Source organism: Corvus cornix, chromosome 4A, assembly GCF_000738735.6.
Source record: "Corvus cornix cornix isolate S_Up_H32 chromosome 4A, ASM73873v5, whole genome shotgun sequence".
Classification (NCBI taxonomy): domain Eukaryota; kingdom Metazoa; phylum Chordata; class Aves; order Passeriformes; family Corvidae; genus Corvus; species Corvus cornix.
Window position 1 is genome coordinate 8,448,927 of NC_047058.1, and position 21,703 is coordinate 8,470,629.

Below are 21,703 nucleotides of genomic sequence, written 5' to 3' on the forward strand. Positions count from 1 at the left end.
CCCATCAGAGGGAGCCCTTTTCAAATACCTGATTCAAAGCACCACCAAGACCTTTTTCCAAGCTGGTATTTATAGCAATGTCAAACTTGGAGAGGCATCATTTTGGAGGGTGAAAAACCACTGAGCAATATAAAATAGGTGGGGTAGGACTGAAGAGTATTAAGCTTAATGAAACATTATCACAACATTATCAGATGACTGGTCAGTTGGAAAAATTTCCAAATTAAAAGCAAAACAGGGCATTATCAAGCCTAAATGTCTCTTAACACCTCATATGAAACAGATTGCTGTTATTACCAGCTTGGAGTCCTCTTGTTTGCATAAATCCTGGTACATATTTTCAGTTAGGGAGGTCATATTTCTAAGCCTGTACTCTGCAGAGCAACAGAAATACCTGCTTCTGTATTTCTCATTATAGAATCAAAAAGTTGAATTCCAAATAATACTTGTAATTCGTGTGGAACACACCAGTCTCCTGTTAAAGTCAGATTTCTAGTAAGGTATATAAGCAATTAACATCAACATTAGAAAACCCCTAGGAAACATTAAAAATAACTGCAGAGTGTCTCTCCAGGCAGAACTGCTTTGACAGCACAGCTCTTGCACCACTGCTGTTCTACAGCCCCACAGAGCAGGTGCTCCCCTTTTCTGGCAGGACAGGAGGGCAAGGAAGGGTACTGAAGGTCTGGGTATTGCTTATATACTGTGTTTAAGTCAGAAAACAGATAACTGCACCCCCATTCTGAAATGGAAGTGCTGTAACTATAGCAATAAAGTGAATGTAACTGAAGCACACCTAATGAATGCAGCAAGCGGATTAATGCTAAGAGTGAGTGCAGTCATGCAGGGAGACTGAAACATATCAGACATGTAAGTGAAGAATTTTGATGTGGTGAAACGCTTGTATCAAAGTCACACTGTACATAATACTCAGAAGAAAACCAAGTTTTTCAAGGAAACTACAAAGCAGATTTGCTCGCTGTGAATCCAAATCATGAATAATGGCAAGTTTTAGACATAACTGTGACTATTATGTAAGTGTAATTACAGAAAAAAAACAAAACTACATACCAAGGCCTTAAACATTGTAAATGGGAAACAAATAGTCTTACCCCAGAGATAAGAAATACTTTACAGAAGTCCAAAACAGGTAAAATCTGCAAAAAACTGGCAGCTTCCAGAGTATCCTGAAGGTTGTCCATGTTAAGGGAAAGTTTTGCAGTATAGATGAAATCAATGATCTTCTTTAGGCCTATTTTGTTCACACCATGAAGCTTAATGCACATTAAATCTTGTTCCTTCATTCCTCCTGAAACAGACATGCAGGTAAATGTATATGATAGTTTTGATGGGGTTGAAATTACTTCATAAATTTAGAGATAATTAAAATATCAATTTAAAATTTAATTAAAAAACCCCATACGCAACAGTACAGAAAGAGATGTTTAGTCGCCAGTGTTGTTTGCAATCATGGACTGATTCACACACAGCACTGAGCTTGTGTCTGAGTGCCTGCATGAGAGCAATTTGGAGACAGCAGTACATGGCTTTAATAAAAACACCACCTGTGAACATGGCCTTGAAGTAATCACTTGCAGAAGCCATCATTGCTCTGTGGACAGGAAACACCTCATCACCATCTCCAGGAACAAGCGTCACATCACAGAGCAAACCTTCCACTCGAAGTTGATCAAAACCCTGCAGGAAAAGCACAATGTAAACCATCCCTTTGATTTGGAAGGAGAGTAGGAATCTCTTTTATTTCCCTTATGTAAACATTTATTTACTTTTATGTACATATGTACCGTAGGTCCAAAAAAGTGACAAAGAAATAATTCATCATCTTAAAACCATTATCTCTAATATAATCAATGATTATTATTCATTGAAAACAAGCAGAATAATCATTATTTTCCAGATACAGCTGATGAATGCAAAGTACACTGGGCCAAAAATTAAGTCCTTTTCAGGAAGGAGTTTCTTTTGTAAGCTTTCACAATAACAGTTGTTTCAGGTAGGGACTGCTATCTTTTTTGGACCTACCCCTTCTGGTCACATATGCATTCTAGATACAATTCTGTTCCATAGCAATTTAAGGGGTTTGCAACCTAACAGGCTGCAAAAGTCTGTGGCCTGAAAGGAAAGCTGTTACCTGGTTCTATGATTATCAAATTTGTTACCAAAGCTGACAGGCTAAAAACTCCAAAATAAGCTCCCATTATGCATCTGATCTCGTCTGAATTACTTATAACATCTAACTGTAATAAAAAATAAAGTCATCTACAGCAGCTTCCTAGAACAAGATTTCCTCCAAAGATGTACCCAGTTGTGGATACTAGAGGATGGATTAAATACACTCCTTCATTCAGTGTGGAACAGAAGCTCAAACATAAAACATTTTCCTTCAAACTCGTATTTTTCTAATATTAGCAAGAATGTAAATATTGTCTCTATAGGTGCTCTACCACACAGTAGTGCCATAGTCAGACCCAGCACAGGGCATTACAACAAACCTTGCAGGGCTCTGCCATCTTAGGGATATGTCTAATGTAATCACATGATGATATTTAAGTGAGCTTCTTTGATACAGCTGTCAGGTCAGAGTTTAAACATTGTTACCTCTTAGAACTTGAGAGTGGACTGGGATATGACCCCAGGAAAAGGCCAGGGGTTTTTTTCCAAGCTGTTGCTAAAAGGTGAACCTCTACCTCACAGGAAAAGAAGTCCCAAGCAATGCTTACTTGTGGGCATTGACAGCACAAAAACATGAGGATTTTTGAGGCTTTATAGAAATTACTAGACTGATAAAATCTATTGAGTGGATGCATTGTTTAGCGCAGCCAAAATTCTCAGTACAGCTCAATACAGGCATGAGAATATTTAATTACCTGTAATACCACAGAACTGTGAGTATTGCTGGTGAAAAATCTTGTGGTTCCTGTCTTTGAAGACTGTAGATGGGCAGAGATGCCCATATCGCTGTTACCAAGAGATATTTTCATATGAGGATCCTCCTCTTCCACCAGAGATCTAAGAAAATGGGAACAGAGAAACCTTAAGACTGAACTCATTTTCATTCAGTGATCTTTTGTTCTAAACCCACAGTCTTCTGGGATGGAATGCAACAGCACAGAGGCTACAGGAAAAAAAATCACCAGGCAACAGAATCAGTCCTTAGTGGTTCCCTTCAGCTAATTCAAGAAAGTGAAGCCTTAACAGTCTCTAAAAAGGTGTAAGTACTTTTCGGCTACTAAGTTTTTCCTTTTCCTTCCATCCCTGACTCCCTGATTTAGACACTTGCACAGTGTGTTATTTCTACATTCCAGTATTATAGGATGCTTGTAGAGGTTTCATCTGGTTTCCAAAATCAAGCATCTTAGCTTTTCCATGCAAACTGGTGAAACATTGAAACTCTAAGCATAATATTAAAGAAAGTATTTTCATTCTTACAGCTTGCATTACCTCATTCATGCATGACTATTGATAATAGAAAAAATACATCATGGAGTTTCAAACTGCAGCTTTAACCTGCTTTTAGAAACACACAATTAGAATTCTTTTAGGACATGATATCCAGTATTTTGCTACTGTGCAGGGAAACACTTCATAATTTCAATTTAAGATTTGATTCCAAGCACTTACTCTCCAAATCTAGACAGGATGAGCTACTTTTAGGTAGAATTGTTAAAGAATTACTGCAGTATTATTAGCCTACTATTTTAATCTTGAGATGTAAATTAGGTTATATCTGAGAGCCTAAGTATGCTAACCTGTAATTATTATTACAATGTAAATAAAATTCATCTACAGAAATATTAACAACAACTAGTTTCCGTAATTTCGGGGATCTAATGTGCTACCTATGAGCCTGGATAGAGGTATAATGAACACATACACAGTTTTAATTAGCAAACATAAGCTGTCAATCCACAGAAGAGGGCATCTCCATTGTTAATAAAGACTCCATATATCAAAAAAGATTCATGGTCATTTGACGTAATTGCTGCAAATTTCAGATACAAGAAGTTTTCCAGATTATTTAAACATGCAGGTTAAAACATTGGCTTCCAAGCTAGTTTCAGAAATTAGGTAACAAGAATGTGCTTAAATCCCCCTCCTTTTCCCCAGTTTTGATTATGATCACTATGTGAGGACAAATTTGGAATTTGTGGAAGAAAAATAATTTTTATAATTTCCTTTTTTTAAAAAATATTTACCCCCACCTTCTTCAGGTACAAAGACCATATAGAGCACTTTCTGAAACTCACATATTACCCTCATAGCATCAATGTGCCTTGTTCAAACCCATGAGTACAAAAGGTCAGCTACAAAAACATATTCAAAACAAATTCACCATTCAACAGTGTACAGGGGTTTGAAACAGTGAAATTTTATGCACACAGACATAACATTGTAGGAACAAGGGTACATCTAAATAGCTGTGACTTCTAATGTACTCAGCTGAATAAACTAATGTGGATGAACTGCAGCATGCAAGATTTGTGCTATTTTTGAAACACAGTTATCTATTTCATAAAACAAATCCAGAGTCATTTAAACAAAGTTTACAGGGTATACCTTAGAAAAGGGCTCTCCAGACTATCTCTGCATCCAGCAAATACAACTATGCAACAGAGCAGCAAAGCAAGTTGCTAGCTCATGACCCAAAATATTTTTGTTCACTCTGTTCTAGGGTGTTTTGGGTTTGGTGAGTTTTGTTTGTTTTAGTTTTCATACAATCGCATGGAGGCAAGAGTCTTACATAATTTCAAAGGACATCCAGTCTCTAAATTTGTACATGTCTTTCTAAGAAGAAATATGAAATAATGTGGGTAGACTTGCAAGCGTGGGTGGGAAGAACAACAGATTCAACAAGCATGAATCTGACTCTCTGCTCTCAAAGCATCTTCCCAAAATGTCAGATCAGATAGATGTTACACGAAGGAGTATTTAAACTACTTTCTCTGAACTCAGAAGAAAACAGAAAATGAATACATCGTTTAAAATCATTACGAAAAGAAATAGACAAGTAAACCAACCTTCTTGGCTGTTTGGGGTGGGCTTTTTGCCATGTTTGCCACATTGCTACTTGATTTCCTGACAGACAGCGTAATTCATAAATTTTACAAATGAAGGCAAAGACCTTGACTATGATTCATTTATTCCAAGAACAGCTGGGATAATGGAAGCATTTTTCTGAACATTACACACAACTTCTGTGTCCTCTACAGGTTGTCCTCTATAGAACACAATACTTTGTTAAAACTGCTCAGTCAACAGAAAGGATATAATAAATTTTAAAATACTTGGCAATACCTAAAAGTACACATTCAACATGCCTGGTGTGGCTATAAGCAGTTATTTCCTCTACCTGATTTTCAATATATAATGAGCAGTTCTCTATATCACACACATAAACTCAGAAGCTCACCACCTGAAGCTCTTCTACAGAAAAGATTTTCACTATTTCTCTTCCACATTTGCTGTTATGCATGGACAGAAACCTGCACATGTGACTACGGCATTAAAAACTGCAAATTCCACACTATAAAAATTCACCAGAATGTAACTGTTACAATTCTAGTCTTAAACATTAACTTGGTTGTGTATGATTCCATGTGAATAAAGACAAGCAGATTATATTAATCCTATATGGGTTTTGGCTTATATCTAAAAAACAATGACAAAAAAAAAGTGATACGGGTTTTGTTTGTTTGTGGGGGCTTGGGGATTTTTGTTTGTTTCGTTCTTGTTAAACAGCACCTTTCTAATCTACAGCTTAACAGTTCTGGAGGGCTGAGCACCCTCTCCCTTCTGCAGAAGGTGACATTCAGGAGCTGGGTTTGGCAGAAGTTCCAAAGCAAGTCAGCAATAAGACCTGGCAATAAGGCACCTACCCCCTGAATTCCAGCCCTGTGACATTCACCAAGAGGGAAAGAGCACTCCTAGAGCGACCACAAATTATGCCTTTGTCACTGGCTTTGTAGCACTTCAGCATTTATCTTCACACAACAAAAACCTGTCTTTATAAGACAAAGTGAAACTGCAACAGTGCTTAAGCTCTGTGTTAACAGTAATACACACAGAGCAAAACCCAAGCATTGCATCATATACCCTGCAACAAAATTTTAAAGTATTCAGAATGTAGCTTCTGTTGCTGGGGCTGTAAAATTAAGCTTCAGAAATAACTCTGCCATTCACACCCAGAACAGACGGGAAATGCACTGAATGTCCAACTGAATTCCCAACAAAACCACAGTCAGTAGATCTGTCTTGTTTGGACACTTACCAAAGGCATTATTTACATTCATTAACATAGATCTACTAAGCACTATAATTAACTCAATAGTAATGAATGTAAACATATTGATTTTTCTACTTTAAGTACAGTGTATCACAATTAAGCATACTATCAAAGGAGAAAGTTAATTCACTTTCTAATTAATTCTATTGTTCTGATAAACAGAAATCATTAAACAAGAAGTGCAGCAGTACCATTTTTAACCAGACTTTTAGAAAGTTAGGAAACAAAAATTAAAAGAAGTTAAAACTACAGTAACATGTAGTGAGAATTCACAACAAGCTGCTCTAAATGTGGATGTTAAAACCACCTTCAACACACACTTGGTCTGGAGAGGATTGAACATCATAGTAGTAAGAACAAGAGAATGTTGGGAGTTGAATGTGAAATGAATATTAACACTGCAAGAGGAAGGCAGAGGAGCTGCCTGACTTTCTGCAACCTCTGGGAAGCAGTGGCCTGTAGTTCAGAAAAAGGTGCCAGAGGTTAATTAGTTGCTATCACAAAGTAGGTTCAATCAGAAATTTCTTTCTAACCGCATGTTGATTCTTTAACGTTTCATTTTTTCCTAGAGGCTGTAACCAAACATGCTCTTCTCATGACTCCAAGTTAATCCTCCAAGTGCTTCCAACTGGTATTTTTGTAGTGATGAAAATGGAGTGTGCATTATATGGATATTAATATGCTTTAACTTTCCAGCAAATACTGACAGATTTAACTGGCTGGAGTTACAATATGATTCACAGAGGCAAACTGCTTTCTAAACCACTTAGCAATTGTTAACCTGTTAAAACGGTTCAGAGGCATCCAGGCGACCCAAGATAAGCAAAGATCTGTGAAAACTGTGACAAATTTTATTCTCAACTAGAATATTCTAATTATGGAGTCGCCATTTTTTAGAGTTTAGTGGCACAAATGAAATAAACCAATATTCTGTTATGTTTTCTTCAGAAGTAGTTGAGTTCATTCTGATGCAACAGAAACAAGGCAACTAAGAGTATTATTAAGGATTTGTTCATTTCCATCAGTAATCCATTCATGTTTCTCAGACTATTGTAGGGACTCTTTGAAAACAAAGTAAGGACATCAGCCTACAGCTACAGATATTTTAGAGTGCATGTTCTCCAATTTATTTAAAACCCAGTCTTTACATAACTCAGTAAAAGCTTTGCCAAAGCCATACTGGCCAGAGAGTGAGTTCTTAATTTGGTGAAGCTCAATAGCTCATTTTTGAAAGGACTATAACCTTATTTTCTCTGTCAAATTACTTCTCAATGAACCATGACCACAGGTGTTCTGGTCACTGGTAAAATGGCTTCTGATGCAATCACCCCTGGCATTTGCCAGGACACTGGTATTTATCAGGTAATAAGGACAGAGATTTCAATGTCAGATTATTCTTATTGCAAGCCAAATCTTTATGATTTTACAACCTATCAAAAAAAACCCTGTTTTTTTGTACAGGGCATGTACAGGGCTATCCTGTGCATGCACCTATGCATGCAATTCGCTAATGAACCTATTAATTAAAAGGCCACTAAATACAAAAAAACTCTCATTTACTATTAAAAATAGAACAATTTTTTACTTTATATGCTTAATCTGCCAAAAATTATTTTAGTAAGCTCAGTCTCAAAAAAAAAAAAATTACTGACTATATTGCTATCTTCCCACTATGAACAGATGTTCCAACTTCATGAGTAATGAATTCAGGAATTTCCCAACAAAGTACCTGGCCACCTTGGAGCTCAGTAAGCAGAACTGATGTGGCAGCATTGTATTAAAGAAAATCTCATAATATGTTTTTAAGAAATCCAAATATTAATATAAAGTAGATGAAAAAAATATGCAATCATGGTATTTCACATTTCCATTCCATATCTCCTACTCATACAATTTCAGGAAATCCTTTACTCAGGTGAAGAAGTTACTTTTATACTTGTCCTTGCCTAAAATAGCATCTCTTCCTTTTACTACTATTTTTTATCAAGAATTTCTAATTTAATTCTTTTATGGTATCGGCAACCCAGTAAAACTAACCAGTTTTATCTTTGGCTGATCGTTTTTTATTGCAAAAAAGCTTCTATAGGAAACACAAATTCGTATTTTAAAATAGATCTACAATTCCAGCTACCAAAGAAAAGAAAGAGAAAAGTCATTTTTGTTGCAGTAGGTTGACAAAGCAAGTTAACTCCTCTTCACAGACCAACCAGTAGGTTCAAACTTCAGTTCTTGCTTTGGGGCACACAGGTACTGACACCACTGCTGCTTAAGAGCCAAATGTAGGATAAACACAAGAACAACACTGGAAGGCAAGACCTAAATTGCTTTGCGTGGATCATCTCTGTGACACACACAGTGCATTAGGAGTGGGAATCATGCCTTTTTTTCCTTTATCACTATGACCAGTTGTCCTACACTATCAGCTTCAGATGTCACTGTTTTTACTGGACAGTTTAAAGACCATATTTTTATTAGATGAACTTGAGGCTTCTGCCGAAACTAAAAACACTTTGTATTTGTCAGGCTACTGAATTTCTTTAAAATGCTATTTAATTCTGTTCACTTGAAAGGGGCCACCACAACCAGAAGTTTACAAACCTTCTGCCTCAAGTAAATTATCACTGCATTGTAACTACTGTGAATGCAATCTCCTAAAACAGCTGTGGCAGCTAGTGCCAAATACTGCTCATTTTGGGCAATGCTCTGATGTTTATATTTTGATACTTCATTTTTTACACCTGATCTTTTTCATACATTAGAAGGGCAGCAGTAACAGCAGAACATTTAAAAACATTTGTTTAGTAACTTCATACTGAGCTCTTCTAAATCTCTGCTCCAGGAGAAAGGCACAAAATAAAACTTACTGTTACTTAAATTAAAAAGCAAAGAGATGCCACATTTTCCACCTTTCCTCCAAACTGAGGGTGTTCTGTAAAAGGAGAAAATAAAAACAGGCTCTATATAATAGACCAAAGCAGTGAGAAGTGGGTTTTTACTTTTACAAGGCTCTGGCTAACGGAAGCAAGAGATGAGGATACAGGACTTGCAAACCCCCCAAAATCAGCAGAGAAGGACAAAGGTCATTTCTAGGCACACATTGATGAGCAGAGGCAGGCAGGCAGTGCACCAGCTTTACCTGTTGTTCTGACACAGTTACAGCATGAGATGCATTGCAGTGACCAGATGAAAAAGGTGAAGGGAAAGTCAGTACGGAAGCAATGTAGCCTGAGCAACTCTGCCAGCACCATCACCAAAGGCAGCAAGGCCACAAGGTGAACAACAAACACAACTTCACCTGAAGGACAGGGACACTGACCCATGCTCAACCACAGTCAGGCTCCAGGTAACTGACTGAAGCTATTTCTAGAAGCAAAGTTTTGGAGACTAGTACTTAAATGTCAAGCCTTAACCTTTCCTTTTTGTGCCTTTTTTTTTTTTTTAATACAGTCAAGTCTCTTTGGACTTCAACATACAACCACCATACTGAGAAAAAGTTTGCGCCCAAGCACACAAGCCCACATCCACAGAAATGATGAGAGCTACTATAAACACTCAGATGATTGAATACATTGTTACTGTTCCCAGCACCAGTGGATCTCAATGGAAAGTAGGAGAACACAGAAACAAAGATACTCCCAACATCACTTAAACCTTTTTGTATCACCTTCTAGTAATGCCACACTGTTACCAAAGCCAGCACAAGATCAGTTGCCACAAAGCCAGAAGAGGAGGACTGAGCAACATCATCAACTGCTTTGGTATGTTTTCTCAAGAATATGCAAACAGAAAATATTCTCTTCAAAATTCCTTCTTAAACAACTAAACAATCACAGGTCTCAAGCTGTTTGCAGCATAATTACAGCCCACTGGTTAATTCAAATTTGTTTTCCACAGAAACAAAGCAGTATTTGGCTCAGTCAGTGCTATAAAGCTATTGTTCGTTACAGTATTCAATCTCTCTGGGAGCCTTAGTATCACATCCACATTTATCTGTTTGACAAAGGGTTTGCATTCATTGAACCATTAGTAGTGTGAAAAACGAGGTTCACTCTCCTGTTAGAATTTAAAGAGTTTAATATAAAGACAGTAAGAGACACAAAATAAAGCAAAGGGATAATGGCCGGCTGCCGTGGCGCTCTGCCAAGAGCACACCTGATGCCCGAGGTGAGTCCTTTTTATACCATTTTTACTGTCTGTTCTCTATTCATATTAAAACTTTTCTAGGAATTGATCTGCATGGCCACTCCTTGGGGCCGCCTTTTTAGAGCATGCGTAGTCTTCGGCCTTGTGGTTTTATTTCTTTTGATTCTTGGGGTTGGGCCCGCTAGGTAAGAGTCGATGGTAGGGTGGATCTCTTAATTCTCCAGACAGTCAGGGCTGATTGCAGCTTTGGGCCTCTTTGCCCCCCGGGCAGAGCGGTGATAGCGGCTCTCGGACCCTCCTGGCCGCCCGTTCTCCGGGCGGAGCAGCCTTTGGGCCCTTTTGTTCCCCGGACAAAGTGTTGATTAGCAGCTCCTTGGGCCTCATCCTCTGCTCTCTTGGAGGTTATCTTACTTGCTCACACTTGCTAACATTCTTGCTAAAACGAGAGAAAACTACATCCACACAGCAAAAAGCATTTCTAACATTATATAATATCTACTTTAATACTTTGCGAGAAGCCAATACTATAATATATGTTTATAACAGTAGCTTAAATTTGCGGGCTCACATTGTTTAATGATGCCAAATTAGAAACAGTTCTCTAATGACTTTTTGCTAAAGTTGGCATTTGTCTATTGATTCCTACTGTTAGAAACAGAAAAAGCAAAGGAAATACACATTTTGTAGCTTTTCTACATAAGGAGAACTATTTTATTCCCTTAATGTTGAAAAAGGTAAAATACAATAGCCAGAGGTTTCATAGTTTAGGCTGGACTAACACTGCACCTATTTTCTGCTCTTTATATTTGGTCTTAAGTGCTCAAAAGTTAAGAATTTTGACTAGGCAGCTTAATACTTCCTGAGTATTACAAAACACTTACAAAAACCATTCTGCATGCACCAGCAGATTACAGTTGTACCTTATGTGTCCTTGGTTTTCACACACAAGTCAGTAAGTTAACAGAATGGCTCCTTAGAGACAAATCTAAGTCTAAAGAGGCACCTGCACATTCAATATTTGGTCATAGAATATATATCCCACTGTATTCCTGTAACTAAACTACGAACTACTCCCTCCAAGAGTGTTGGAGGGTTTTTCCCTACATACTGGTCAGAATAATTCTGATACCTTAAAAGTCAGTAAGATTCTGACATTAGGGTTTGTGTTCTTCCCTACCATTTATCTTGCTCTGTTACTTCTCACAGATGTTTTAGCATTCCTTTATTGCAGTCTGCCGGAGAGGGTGTAGAGGGCCATTAATTACTTTCAATTGTAAAATATTCTTCCTCTATATGATAAAGCATTTAGATCTATGCATGCCAGATGAGGGCATGTGACTTGTTCATGCCATGAAAAAACACATTTTTGCAATTTAGATGTTGTTACAATCTTTGTCACTGCTGGACAAAATATTACAGCAATAATATAATGTGCACTTCCACTTTAGTGTGATAGCTACACATTATTACACTAAAATTCCCATTATTACCATTTAGAACAAGCAACTATTATTTTAAAACCCAAATATTCACCAAGCACTTTTTGAAAATCCATAGGTAGCCCCACCCAAATGTTAACAGAAAATACTAGAAAAGTAAGTGAGTAGAATGTGACTGGACAACAAGTTTTTTTTCACAGTAACAAAGAAATAATGGCAAAAATAACAAACTGGCAGAACTAACATGCTGGCAGAACAGGCTGAGTAATAATTCTAGATAATTCAATAAAGATGTTTTACCATGTCACAACACAATGCCAATATTGCAACATCACGCTGTATAAGGAGAAGTGTGTCAATTTGGGGATCTGTTAGCTACATCATCCCGTATAAGATCTCCCCAGAAAAAACATGAGCCCCGGGAGGCTCCATGACAAACAAGTTGGAGGTTTTTTCTCATTTTTATCAGTTTACTACAGCAACGAAATTTCACATTTCAAACTTAGAAAAATCTCTTGAAATAACTATTACATAAAGAGCAGAAGAAAGATCAACAGGCACAAAGGAGAACTCCTGTTGGGGTTTTAGTTTAGTCCTAGGTTGTTTTTTTTTTTTTCTGTTAAAGAAATTTCCTTCCCCCTCGCCCCCCCCCCCCATACATGTTGCTAAGGGAACAAATCGCTGATCGTTGGATACTTAAGAAAACAAAGAGCTACCCACTGAGGGTGGGGTATGCCTGGCTATTCCTTTTGTTTCACCTGGGTGTGGGGTCAGTTCGCTCTCTGCGTCCGAGAGAGAGAGAGAGAGAGAGAGAGAGAGAGAGAGGAGTCTGCTTGCTTCCGCTACTTTTCTTTCTGCTGGAAACAACACCGGGATCCCAAAGCCGCCCTCCCTGCCCCGCTGGAGGCCGGGCTGTGGCCGCCCTGCCCCGCTGTTGCTTCGAGCCTTCGCTGCGTTGTAGCCCTGCTCGCCCTGCCTGTCCAGACCTCCGGGGGGTTCTCCGTTTGGATACATCTCGTCTGTCCTCCAGGATTTGTGCTCATCTCTGCCGCTCCAGCCTGCCGTTCCAGCCTGCTGTTCCCGAAGCTCCAGCCGGACACCGGGGCCAGCTGCCCAGGGGTTTGTGAAGCCTTTGTTCCATCCCTTCCCGGGATCCCAGGCCACCAGTGCCACGTGCTCCCCGAGCTCGCTCCGGAGCGCCCCTGCAGCCGCGGGGGAACCACCGCACCTGCCCTGCTCACCAGGAGCCGCCAGCGCCCCTGCCGGCTGCGAGCGGAACTGCACCCGAGGGGAAAGGGCCCGACAGCCGAGAAGGCTGGCACTGGGTTTGTGATTGTTTGCTGTTACTGCCATAGTTATTGCTGTTTTGTTTGACTGGTTTTATATATATATATATATATATATATATATATATATATATATATATATATATATATATATATAATAGTAAAGAACTGTTATTCCTATTTCCCACATCTTTGTCTAAAGGCCCTTGATTTCAAAATTATAACAACTCGGAGGGAAAGGGGTTACATCTGCCACTTCAAGGGAGGCTTCTGCCTTCCTTAGCAGACACCTACCTGTCTTTCAAAACCAAGACAACTCCATACACAAAATTTCTGGGATTAAAAGCAGTCTCCTACTAGTAAGATACAAGCCCCCTTTACTCCCCACTCATTCAATTAATCTGTTTGCATGTACTGTCAGATCAGTTTAAAAAATATTTGAGGTGAGCTGCACATGGACTTTCAACATGTTGAAATTTGAAATATCTAGGAAGCAATGTCATAAAATGGAAATCTTGCCCAAGACAGGTGAGTGTGAATATTGTGTAGTCTGCCAAATGCTCAGGAGCCCAACAAAAGGGCTCATTTACCAAAAATGACCATTGAAGGCAGCAGACATGCACAGGGTAGTCTCACCAAAGAGAACTAATACAGGTAGTCTGATGAATTACACACACACACCTTTTCCCATTTAAGTATATATCACTGTATAGCATAAATTCAATTGTAGAGCAAATCAGATAGTTGGAAGAAGACACAAAAGCATTAACCTATATAACCATATAAGCAGCTAAAACTAATGCTGCTTACTCCAGAATACTGAGAATTTATTCTACTTTCCTGCACAGTACCTGATTTCCATTAGAGCAAAGCATTTCCGATCAGAAAAATTTCACAACCACGTGACTCAGGACAGACAGACTGTGTTGCAAACCCTTTAATAGCAATATATTTGGAATACCACATCTGTTTATTTCTCCTAACATTTGTCAGTTATTTATGAAAACACATGCAAAGGATAGCTGCCATTTAATATCAACACACTATTCCATGTAAAAGGATAGAAGGTACTAAGATTACAAATTGATTATACTGAATTAAGATTTATTTTATTTTACTTATCTTTAAAATTGGCATGCAGCTGACTAAAACCACTTAATTCAACATTTAAATTTTTAAAAAGCAGCTAAGAATATTCTTGCATGACACAACATTAATAGAACAATCCTCTGTAAAGTGTTTTTGCAAATAGTATTCTTGCATTATTGAATTTTTTGTAGATGCTCATCATAGCACTTAAATCTCCTGAGTTTCCACAAACATTGTTTCCATTTGTGTTAATGGAAGATGCGCACAGTTTTTTTTAAAAAAAATATGACATTACTGGTGTGAATAAGAAAGAATTCTCTTAGTTCTTAATGTATGAGATGCCGTGCCCCATGAACAATAATTGGGACTCATGTTCCTTTATGCCTCAAAACTGTTAAATACAATTCAGAACTGTTCCTCACCCCCACTATAGTAGTGCTTTAATTCTTAACCTCTGCTTATGTCAGTCCCTGTTGCTTTTTTGTTTTTAACATTTGGCAAACATGTTAAATAACAGCTATGATGCCATGGAACACCACTTTTTCAAGTGTTATTCACTTTCTGTGTTACTCACTTTGTCCTTGCCTCTTACTCGCTTGCTGACACTGTCCACATGATATATGAAGTCACCTAGGTCTCTCTCCACATAGGCAACGCAACCACAAATATGAATATGATTTGACTAGTGGTGCATAAACTTGCTGTAACAGCTTTCCCAATGTTTGGCAAAAGTCATCTATATTCTAAATCCCAGCAACGTAATTGCCGTGAAAGAAAATGCAGCCTGACAAAGGTGTATGCATGTACCCACAGCTGCACATTCCTAACTCATGCACTAAGCCAGCTACACTACACCTACACATATTGGTACATGCCAGTGTTCCAATTCCAATAGTGCCTAATTTCACCTATGCAATGTCACTGGATCTCTCCAGTTTGGGGGAAAGTTCAAGCTACTCTGGATCAGTTTCACCAGAAGACAGGGAATGTGTGCATTCCCCATCAGCGGAACCCTTCACCCTCTGAATAATGCGAAGAGTTCCCTCTTGCAGTCAGGATGTCCTGAAAATATCCCTACTAAATAACTGGTGGTATACAAAGCCACCAGGCAAGAGGCAGCAAGTCCCTGCTGCTCCTTCCCATTGCCAGGAAAGGGGTACTAGACCAGGCAAACCAAACAGACTTCCCAGTAACAGAACCACATCCTCACCTACAAATTCATCACACCTCAGCTTTTGCAGGTCCTTTATTTCAGGTACTACCCTTCCACAAGTTCCCCCCAGCACAGAACTCTCCAAGACGAGCTCCTCACACTCCTTTTTCCAGATCACCAACTACCACAAACTTTCCAAGCAGAGACTGAGCTAAGCCACCCCAGCTGCACAGCTGCAAGACAGTAAACATTTTGCAGCAGCATTTAGTACATAGGTGCTTCATCCAAGAAGCCAAACCTGCTCACAACCACCAGTCTCAGCATTTTGAGACAGGGAAACTAAGGCACAGTTCAGCTATTGGGTACACAGACCAAAAAAACTCTAATAAAATATATGTGACCTGATCATCAGGTTACTCTCTAGGTAAGTTGCCTGTAAATCATAAGCAGGGTGAAGCCTTTAAAGCTAAGGTCAACTTTACTAGAGAAACCTGAAAAACTGGAATTTCATTTTAAATACAAGAAAAAAAACCAAGCACTTTTAAGACCTCTCTACTTTGCATTCCAAACTACACTAAACCCCCTATTTTGTAAGATGGAGATGTCAAGTATTTAAGGGATTAAAAGCTCAATCATTCCTTTGCATACCCTAGATCCAAAATACCTAGTATTGAAGTGCTCATCTGTGAATTCTAGAGTTTTATGGCCATTTATTTTACATCAATATGTGTTCCATGTCACACACCACTTTATTCCTCAATCCTTTACTCAAAACATAAGCCCTTTGCTAGTGTGCAGAGTACTACTTACGACAGAAAATTTATAAATATGAATATGAAAAACATCAGATTATATAAAACAGTAGTAAATTTACTGTTATCTCTGCAATGAAGGTAATGAATCCCATAACCTATTTTACTGGTCAACCTAAATTACAAGGGATTTTTTAATTAGTTGATTTATATTGCCTAATCAAGTAGGTGCCATTTTGTAACGTTTCTCATTCTTTACAATAATATATATTAATAATTTTAACGTGAGATATACGAGTCCTCCTAATGTCAGGTCTGTGTACCAGTGAAGAAGTGTCTTCATAAACATTGAGATACACTGACTCATTATCAAGAGAAGATTAAGGCTGCTGAGCACATATTTCTCATACTCCAGATAAGCTCAGCGTCATATAGTTTAAGCATGATCAATAAACCTGTTCATACTTTCAACACACTGAGATAATCAGCCACACAATCCCCATCACAAAGGCTGGAGCATTCTCAGGGCTAAGATTAGCACTTTAAAGGCGACACACAAAAGAAATGCTCCGTTTCGGCAGCAGAGACATCAGACCGGGCTAGTTCTGATTTTTCTTGTATTTAAGAGTACTACAGTTTAAAAACAACAGCATAAGATAAAACAATGACTACACTGTTTCCCTGAAATAGGTTCAAATGTCTCACAACTCTTACCATAATGACACTTTCCTTATATTTAAGTCATATTTTTTAACAACTCAGAATAGGTGGAAATACCTTCTCTTTTGGTAGCCTTAAGTATATTTGAAGCTTCCAGTAAAAAGACTGAAGCACACCCACATCTTGTCATAAGATTAGTTAATCTTAAATGTGAGCGTGCCCAGTACAGGTTTTTTACAACCAGGTTTGTTCCCTCAGCCTTTCTCCCTGAGAACAATAGTGACCATGCACATGGCACTGGATTCTTTCAGCCCCACCAGTAACAATGCCATGCTCAGCAACAACAACAAAAAAGACATTTAGAGGACCTGTGCACCTCTCTCTTACAGCATGTACCTACTGTAGCTGAAACAAAAGCCTACCTGCAAGCAGACAATGCAAGCTTAAAACTACTAATATTGTAGGTATTAGGCTGGAATACTATTGAAAAGTAGCAGCCTTTACAGCAATTTCCAGATAGAAAAGTCACCTACACTGCTACCTGTGCATTTTAAAGCAACTCTTCCTCCTTTTGAAAGAGCTGCTTCCTTAAATAAAGGCAGAAGGAATTCAGTACCCTGTGCTTAGTAGTTTTATTTCAGAGAAGGAAAAAAAAGCCACCTGTATATGCTAACACAAAACTCACAGCAACAATAGGTGAACAAAAGCTGCATCAGGATTTGGCAAGACAAAGGCATATTGTGAAGCTACTTTACACTGACAACCTGTATAACTACGTAAGTATTCAGATATGAATGATTCAAATTTATGTTTTAAGATTTTAGTGTAACTTTTTATGAAGACATTCAATTTGTATTAAGGCTAAGACTTCAAAGAATAAAACAAGACCAAAGCAGTATGATTTCATCTCTACAAGAACTCACATGAACAGAAATGCAGTACAATACAGCAGGTGATTTCAAGCTCAATTTCCAAATGAAATAGTCAGGAGGAGGAGATGTTCACATACACACTATAAAGAAAGCCTGCCAGCCTCAAAGCTTAACTTGTCAATTCAAGATCAACTCTACAAATTAACACCACCACAAACTTCTCAAATGAACATACAGAATATCATTATGAATATGGCTTAATCTGCACAATTTCTCTACGTTTCAACAAAAAGAGAAGACTTGACACAACATCCATAATAAAAATGGGAGGGGGAGGGCGCATCTACATAGCAAACAAGATAAAATTCTGAGTGCCAATGTCATTTAATATGTAACAGGGTATTTTGCCACAGGGTAGTCTCACAAAAAACATTCCCACCTTATTATCCTCATTTCTCTCACTTACATGTATGCTGGAGAAAGTGGCGATGACCTGGATGTTTTAAGCACAGGAACTGGGAATTTCCAGATAGCAGGAGAGCTCGTTTTCCATTTCAATGGCATGTTGTCACCACGGTACTACAATAACAGTAAACAGCGTTTCCATAACAGACTACCAACTAGGACTTCCATTCCACACACTACTGACACAGCAGTGGCTGCTGCTAAGAACAAGGAAATGATTCTGCCAATGCCCCTAAACCGATGCTTCCAATCTGTAAAACAGGGCTGTAAGGCATCTCCTTTTAAATCCTGCTGTCCCCTAAAGCAATATGATGATTCTATCCTTCTAACTCAACAATAGTGCCACCTCGTTAGGGAAGCACTGACTGCAGTATATGCTAAGAAAAAAAATACTGCACTCTGCACACCAGCACAATGCAGCTTTATTTAATAAAAGCAGCTAATTTTTAAAGAACTGTTTCTGGTGCTATTGTTCTACCCTAACAGGGACACTGCAGCACTGTACTATATTCTCTTCCTATTAACCTCATTTCTGACCAATAGAAGCAGAAACAAAAAAAATGGGTTTCATATGAAAATGAAACAACATACCTACTCAGAATACACTTGTCATCCTCTGAAAATTCTTCTTTTGAGCTGCAACAATATAAATGGGATATAAATCTCAGCATAGCCTTAGGCCACGGCTAATAGAGATCAGTAGCTAAATTCAGCAGCCTGTTTTCCTCCTGTGCAAGCTCTGACCAAACAATACAAGAATGCCATTATGGAAAAAACCCATTGCAAAAATCAGTCCTTCTAATCCATAGCTAAGAAGACAAAATAAAGCAGAAATCACTGCAGGTTTTCATGCTCTTCTAATAGCTTCTGGTTCAGGATGCTCTCATTTTCCTATTCTCATTTCCAATGAGGAAGAGCAAAATCTCATGCATTTTACAACATGATATGGGAACACAAATATCACTCTGTCTTCTGCAGTAGAGAAGCAGAGACTAGCAGGCTGTTAACAGCAGTCTTTGTAGGAACGCTATCAACAATCTAATTCTCAACGCCCCCCCCCCGCCCCCAGCAGCTCCCAAATTGCCTCCAGAACTGATGAAGCAGATGGTCACGCAGGTCCCCATCACGGACCACTCAGCAACTCAGGGCTCTGCTTGGTGACCTCCTGGGGCTGACGACAGTGGGGAGCAGGGAAGGCAAACTATTAAAAAGGGAATAGGGAATTTAATAGCGTCTGATGCAGAAGCAGAGCAGGTTTCTAGGGAAAAGAAGGCAAAAATTCAGCTATATTGATCACCTTACAGGAAAAACATAAATCACCTCTAATGTATTGCCACAGCACAAAAAATCAACACTAAGATATTTAGTCTACACATTTCAGAATAGTCTCTATACAGCATGACAATTTTTCTATTCATCAGGACAGCTTAATCCTCTCATTAAAAAGTCAACACCCTATCACACTACTTAGCAATAAAGAATTGAACCAGGACAGGAGCTATTTCTACAAATTACTATAAATTTAATCATTCTAGTAACATTTAACAACACTCTGAGAGGGTTTTTGTAACAATGAAACATACAATGTAAAGTTCAATTTTGGGCTGAAATAACCAGGGAATAATTGCTGATCCTGATCACCATTACTGAAAATGTTTGCCCAAAATACTTTTGGGCTTCTGAAGACGTTACCAAAACCAAAGGCAAGGAACTAAAATAACCCAGCAGAACCCCACTCAAAACCAGATGCACTCCTTGGACAAACAATCGAGGGCCTCTCTCCTACTTCTCTGAAGTTCTAAATTACAAATGAGTGGCATTAAGCCAGGCAACAAATTTCACAGGAACTGCTACTGGGATGCTGAAGAGACATCACTGTGTATGACAACAGAGTTTATATGCTATGACTATTAAGAAACACTAGTCCTGCAAAAACAACCATGCAGTTTTAGCACAGTCATACTTTTAGCAAAATAATTCAAGCATTTACATGCAAACAGACACACTTGGCTACACACATGGTCAATACTGTGTCCATTCTCACACAGACACACCACCAGACTACTACATCATGCCAGCTCTGCACTGAAGGCCTAGAAGTCAGGTTGAAAGACGTCAGATAACTGCTATTATAATCACAAAATAAAAAAAATCATGAGTTTGCATTCATACACTCAACTTTGCTTTTACATTCACCATTATACAGAAAGTGTCTTAAGATACAATAAGCAAAGTTACTCCCTTCCTCACACCAAGTGCAGCCAGTGCAACCAACTGGTAACTGCTTGTAAAGTCTCTTACTGCTCTGCCACCTCCAAGGAGATCGCCACATGTTTTATTTATTAAGAGCAGCATGACTAATACGAAAAAAAAAAAAGAATGAGGCTAAAGACAATCAATGGACCCCTTTTTCAGAAGTAACTCCTGAAATACCCTTCTGATTTGTAAAATAAAATCCAACTCGAGCCACAAAGTCATTCCCAAGTATTGACTGACATTTATGTCAATCCACACAGGCACAGAAATCAGAGTTACTTCACACTTTTGACCCAAAGATCATTCACCCTAGAGGGCAGCGTGAGTCCTCAAGTATCTGCTCTCCTTTGTGTGCTTCTGGTCTCACTTATTTTTCCACTTACTCTACAAGCAACATAAATAAAACCTTTGCAGAAAAACCAGTAACAGTAAACATTTTTTTGAAAGTACAGGAATCCCAAGCACTGCCAACCAAATCCCCTCCTGAAGTCCAGCACAAACTACTCCACCGAACAGCCCATGTACAAAATCCAGAATTGAAGAAAGTAGCAGTGGCAGATACTCTAAAAATAGGGAAATGCTAGTCACTTGCTAAAGAACAACCATGTGAGAAATGAATCACCTATCCACACACAACGAGAAAAAACAAAAATCAAATCCCATTTTCTTCCTGACAGTCACAGATTAGTTGCATATTCACAAGGAAAATACTATTATTATGTATTTTATGCTTTCCATAAACTACTCCTAAGACAACAGACAATCACAGTATATAATTCGGATATTTTAATTAAGACTTCAAAATAACAGTTTAGCTGCGCATTTTAAAATACAGGAAAAGTAATCTGATCTCCTGGAGTGCATTGCACCCAATGAATATACATTTTGTGTTCTCATATTACATAGCTTTGTCACTCATCTTCAAATGAACTGGTCCTGAGCGCCAAAAGCAGAATTACAGCTGTGTGCAGAATCCTCCTTGTTGAGAAAACAGTTATTCCCAGACAAGTGCTCTGAAAACACACCAACTTGGCACACAAACTGGAGATGTGCTTTAGGTTTAAAACTCCTAAATGCTTAAAATCCCATGATAACTGCACAGATTAAACATCCTTTTGAGACCATTCAAAGGACTTGGTCTCTGTAGTTTTCTCACAAGCAAGTTCAAATTCAAAATTAAAAGCATCTACTATTTATAACTTGCTTAAAGTTATATCCTACTTATTATCCAAGTCTCCCACACATCTTTTACTCTGTGTACAAAAGATGAGAAAGCGTTTGGGT

General features: G+C 38.4%; 1 protein-coding gene across 9 annotated transcripts in view; it reads right to left on the reverse strand.

Moving 5' to 3' along the window:
- The window catches only part of KLHL13 (kelch like family member 13), an 87,326-nt gene that overhangs the window by 21,191 nt on the left and 44,432 nt on the right, over positions 1-21,703 (reverse strand). For 6 of the 9 annotated variants that reach the window (XM_039571851.1, XM_039571850.1, XM_039571848.1 and 3 more), the window contains 3 exons: positions 2,889-3,030; positions 1,566-1,698; positions 1,113-1,309 (listed from right to left, as the gene is read on the reverse strand). In XM_039571851.1, the coding sequence (XP_039427785.1) occupies positions 1,113-1,309; positions 1,566-1,698; positions 2,889-3,030 (472 nt within the window). Of the gene's footprint in view, positions 1-1,112; positions 1,310-1,565; positions 1,699-2,888; positions 3,031-18,164; positions 18,568-18,754; positions 19,156-21,703 lie in introns of those variants that run through there. The other 3 variants (XM_010407625.3, XM_010407626.4, XM_019290817.3) reach the window with 3 other exon arrangements.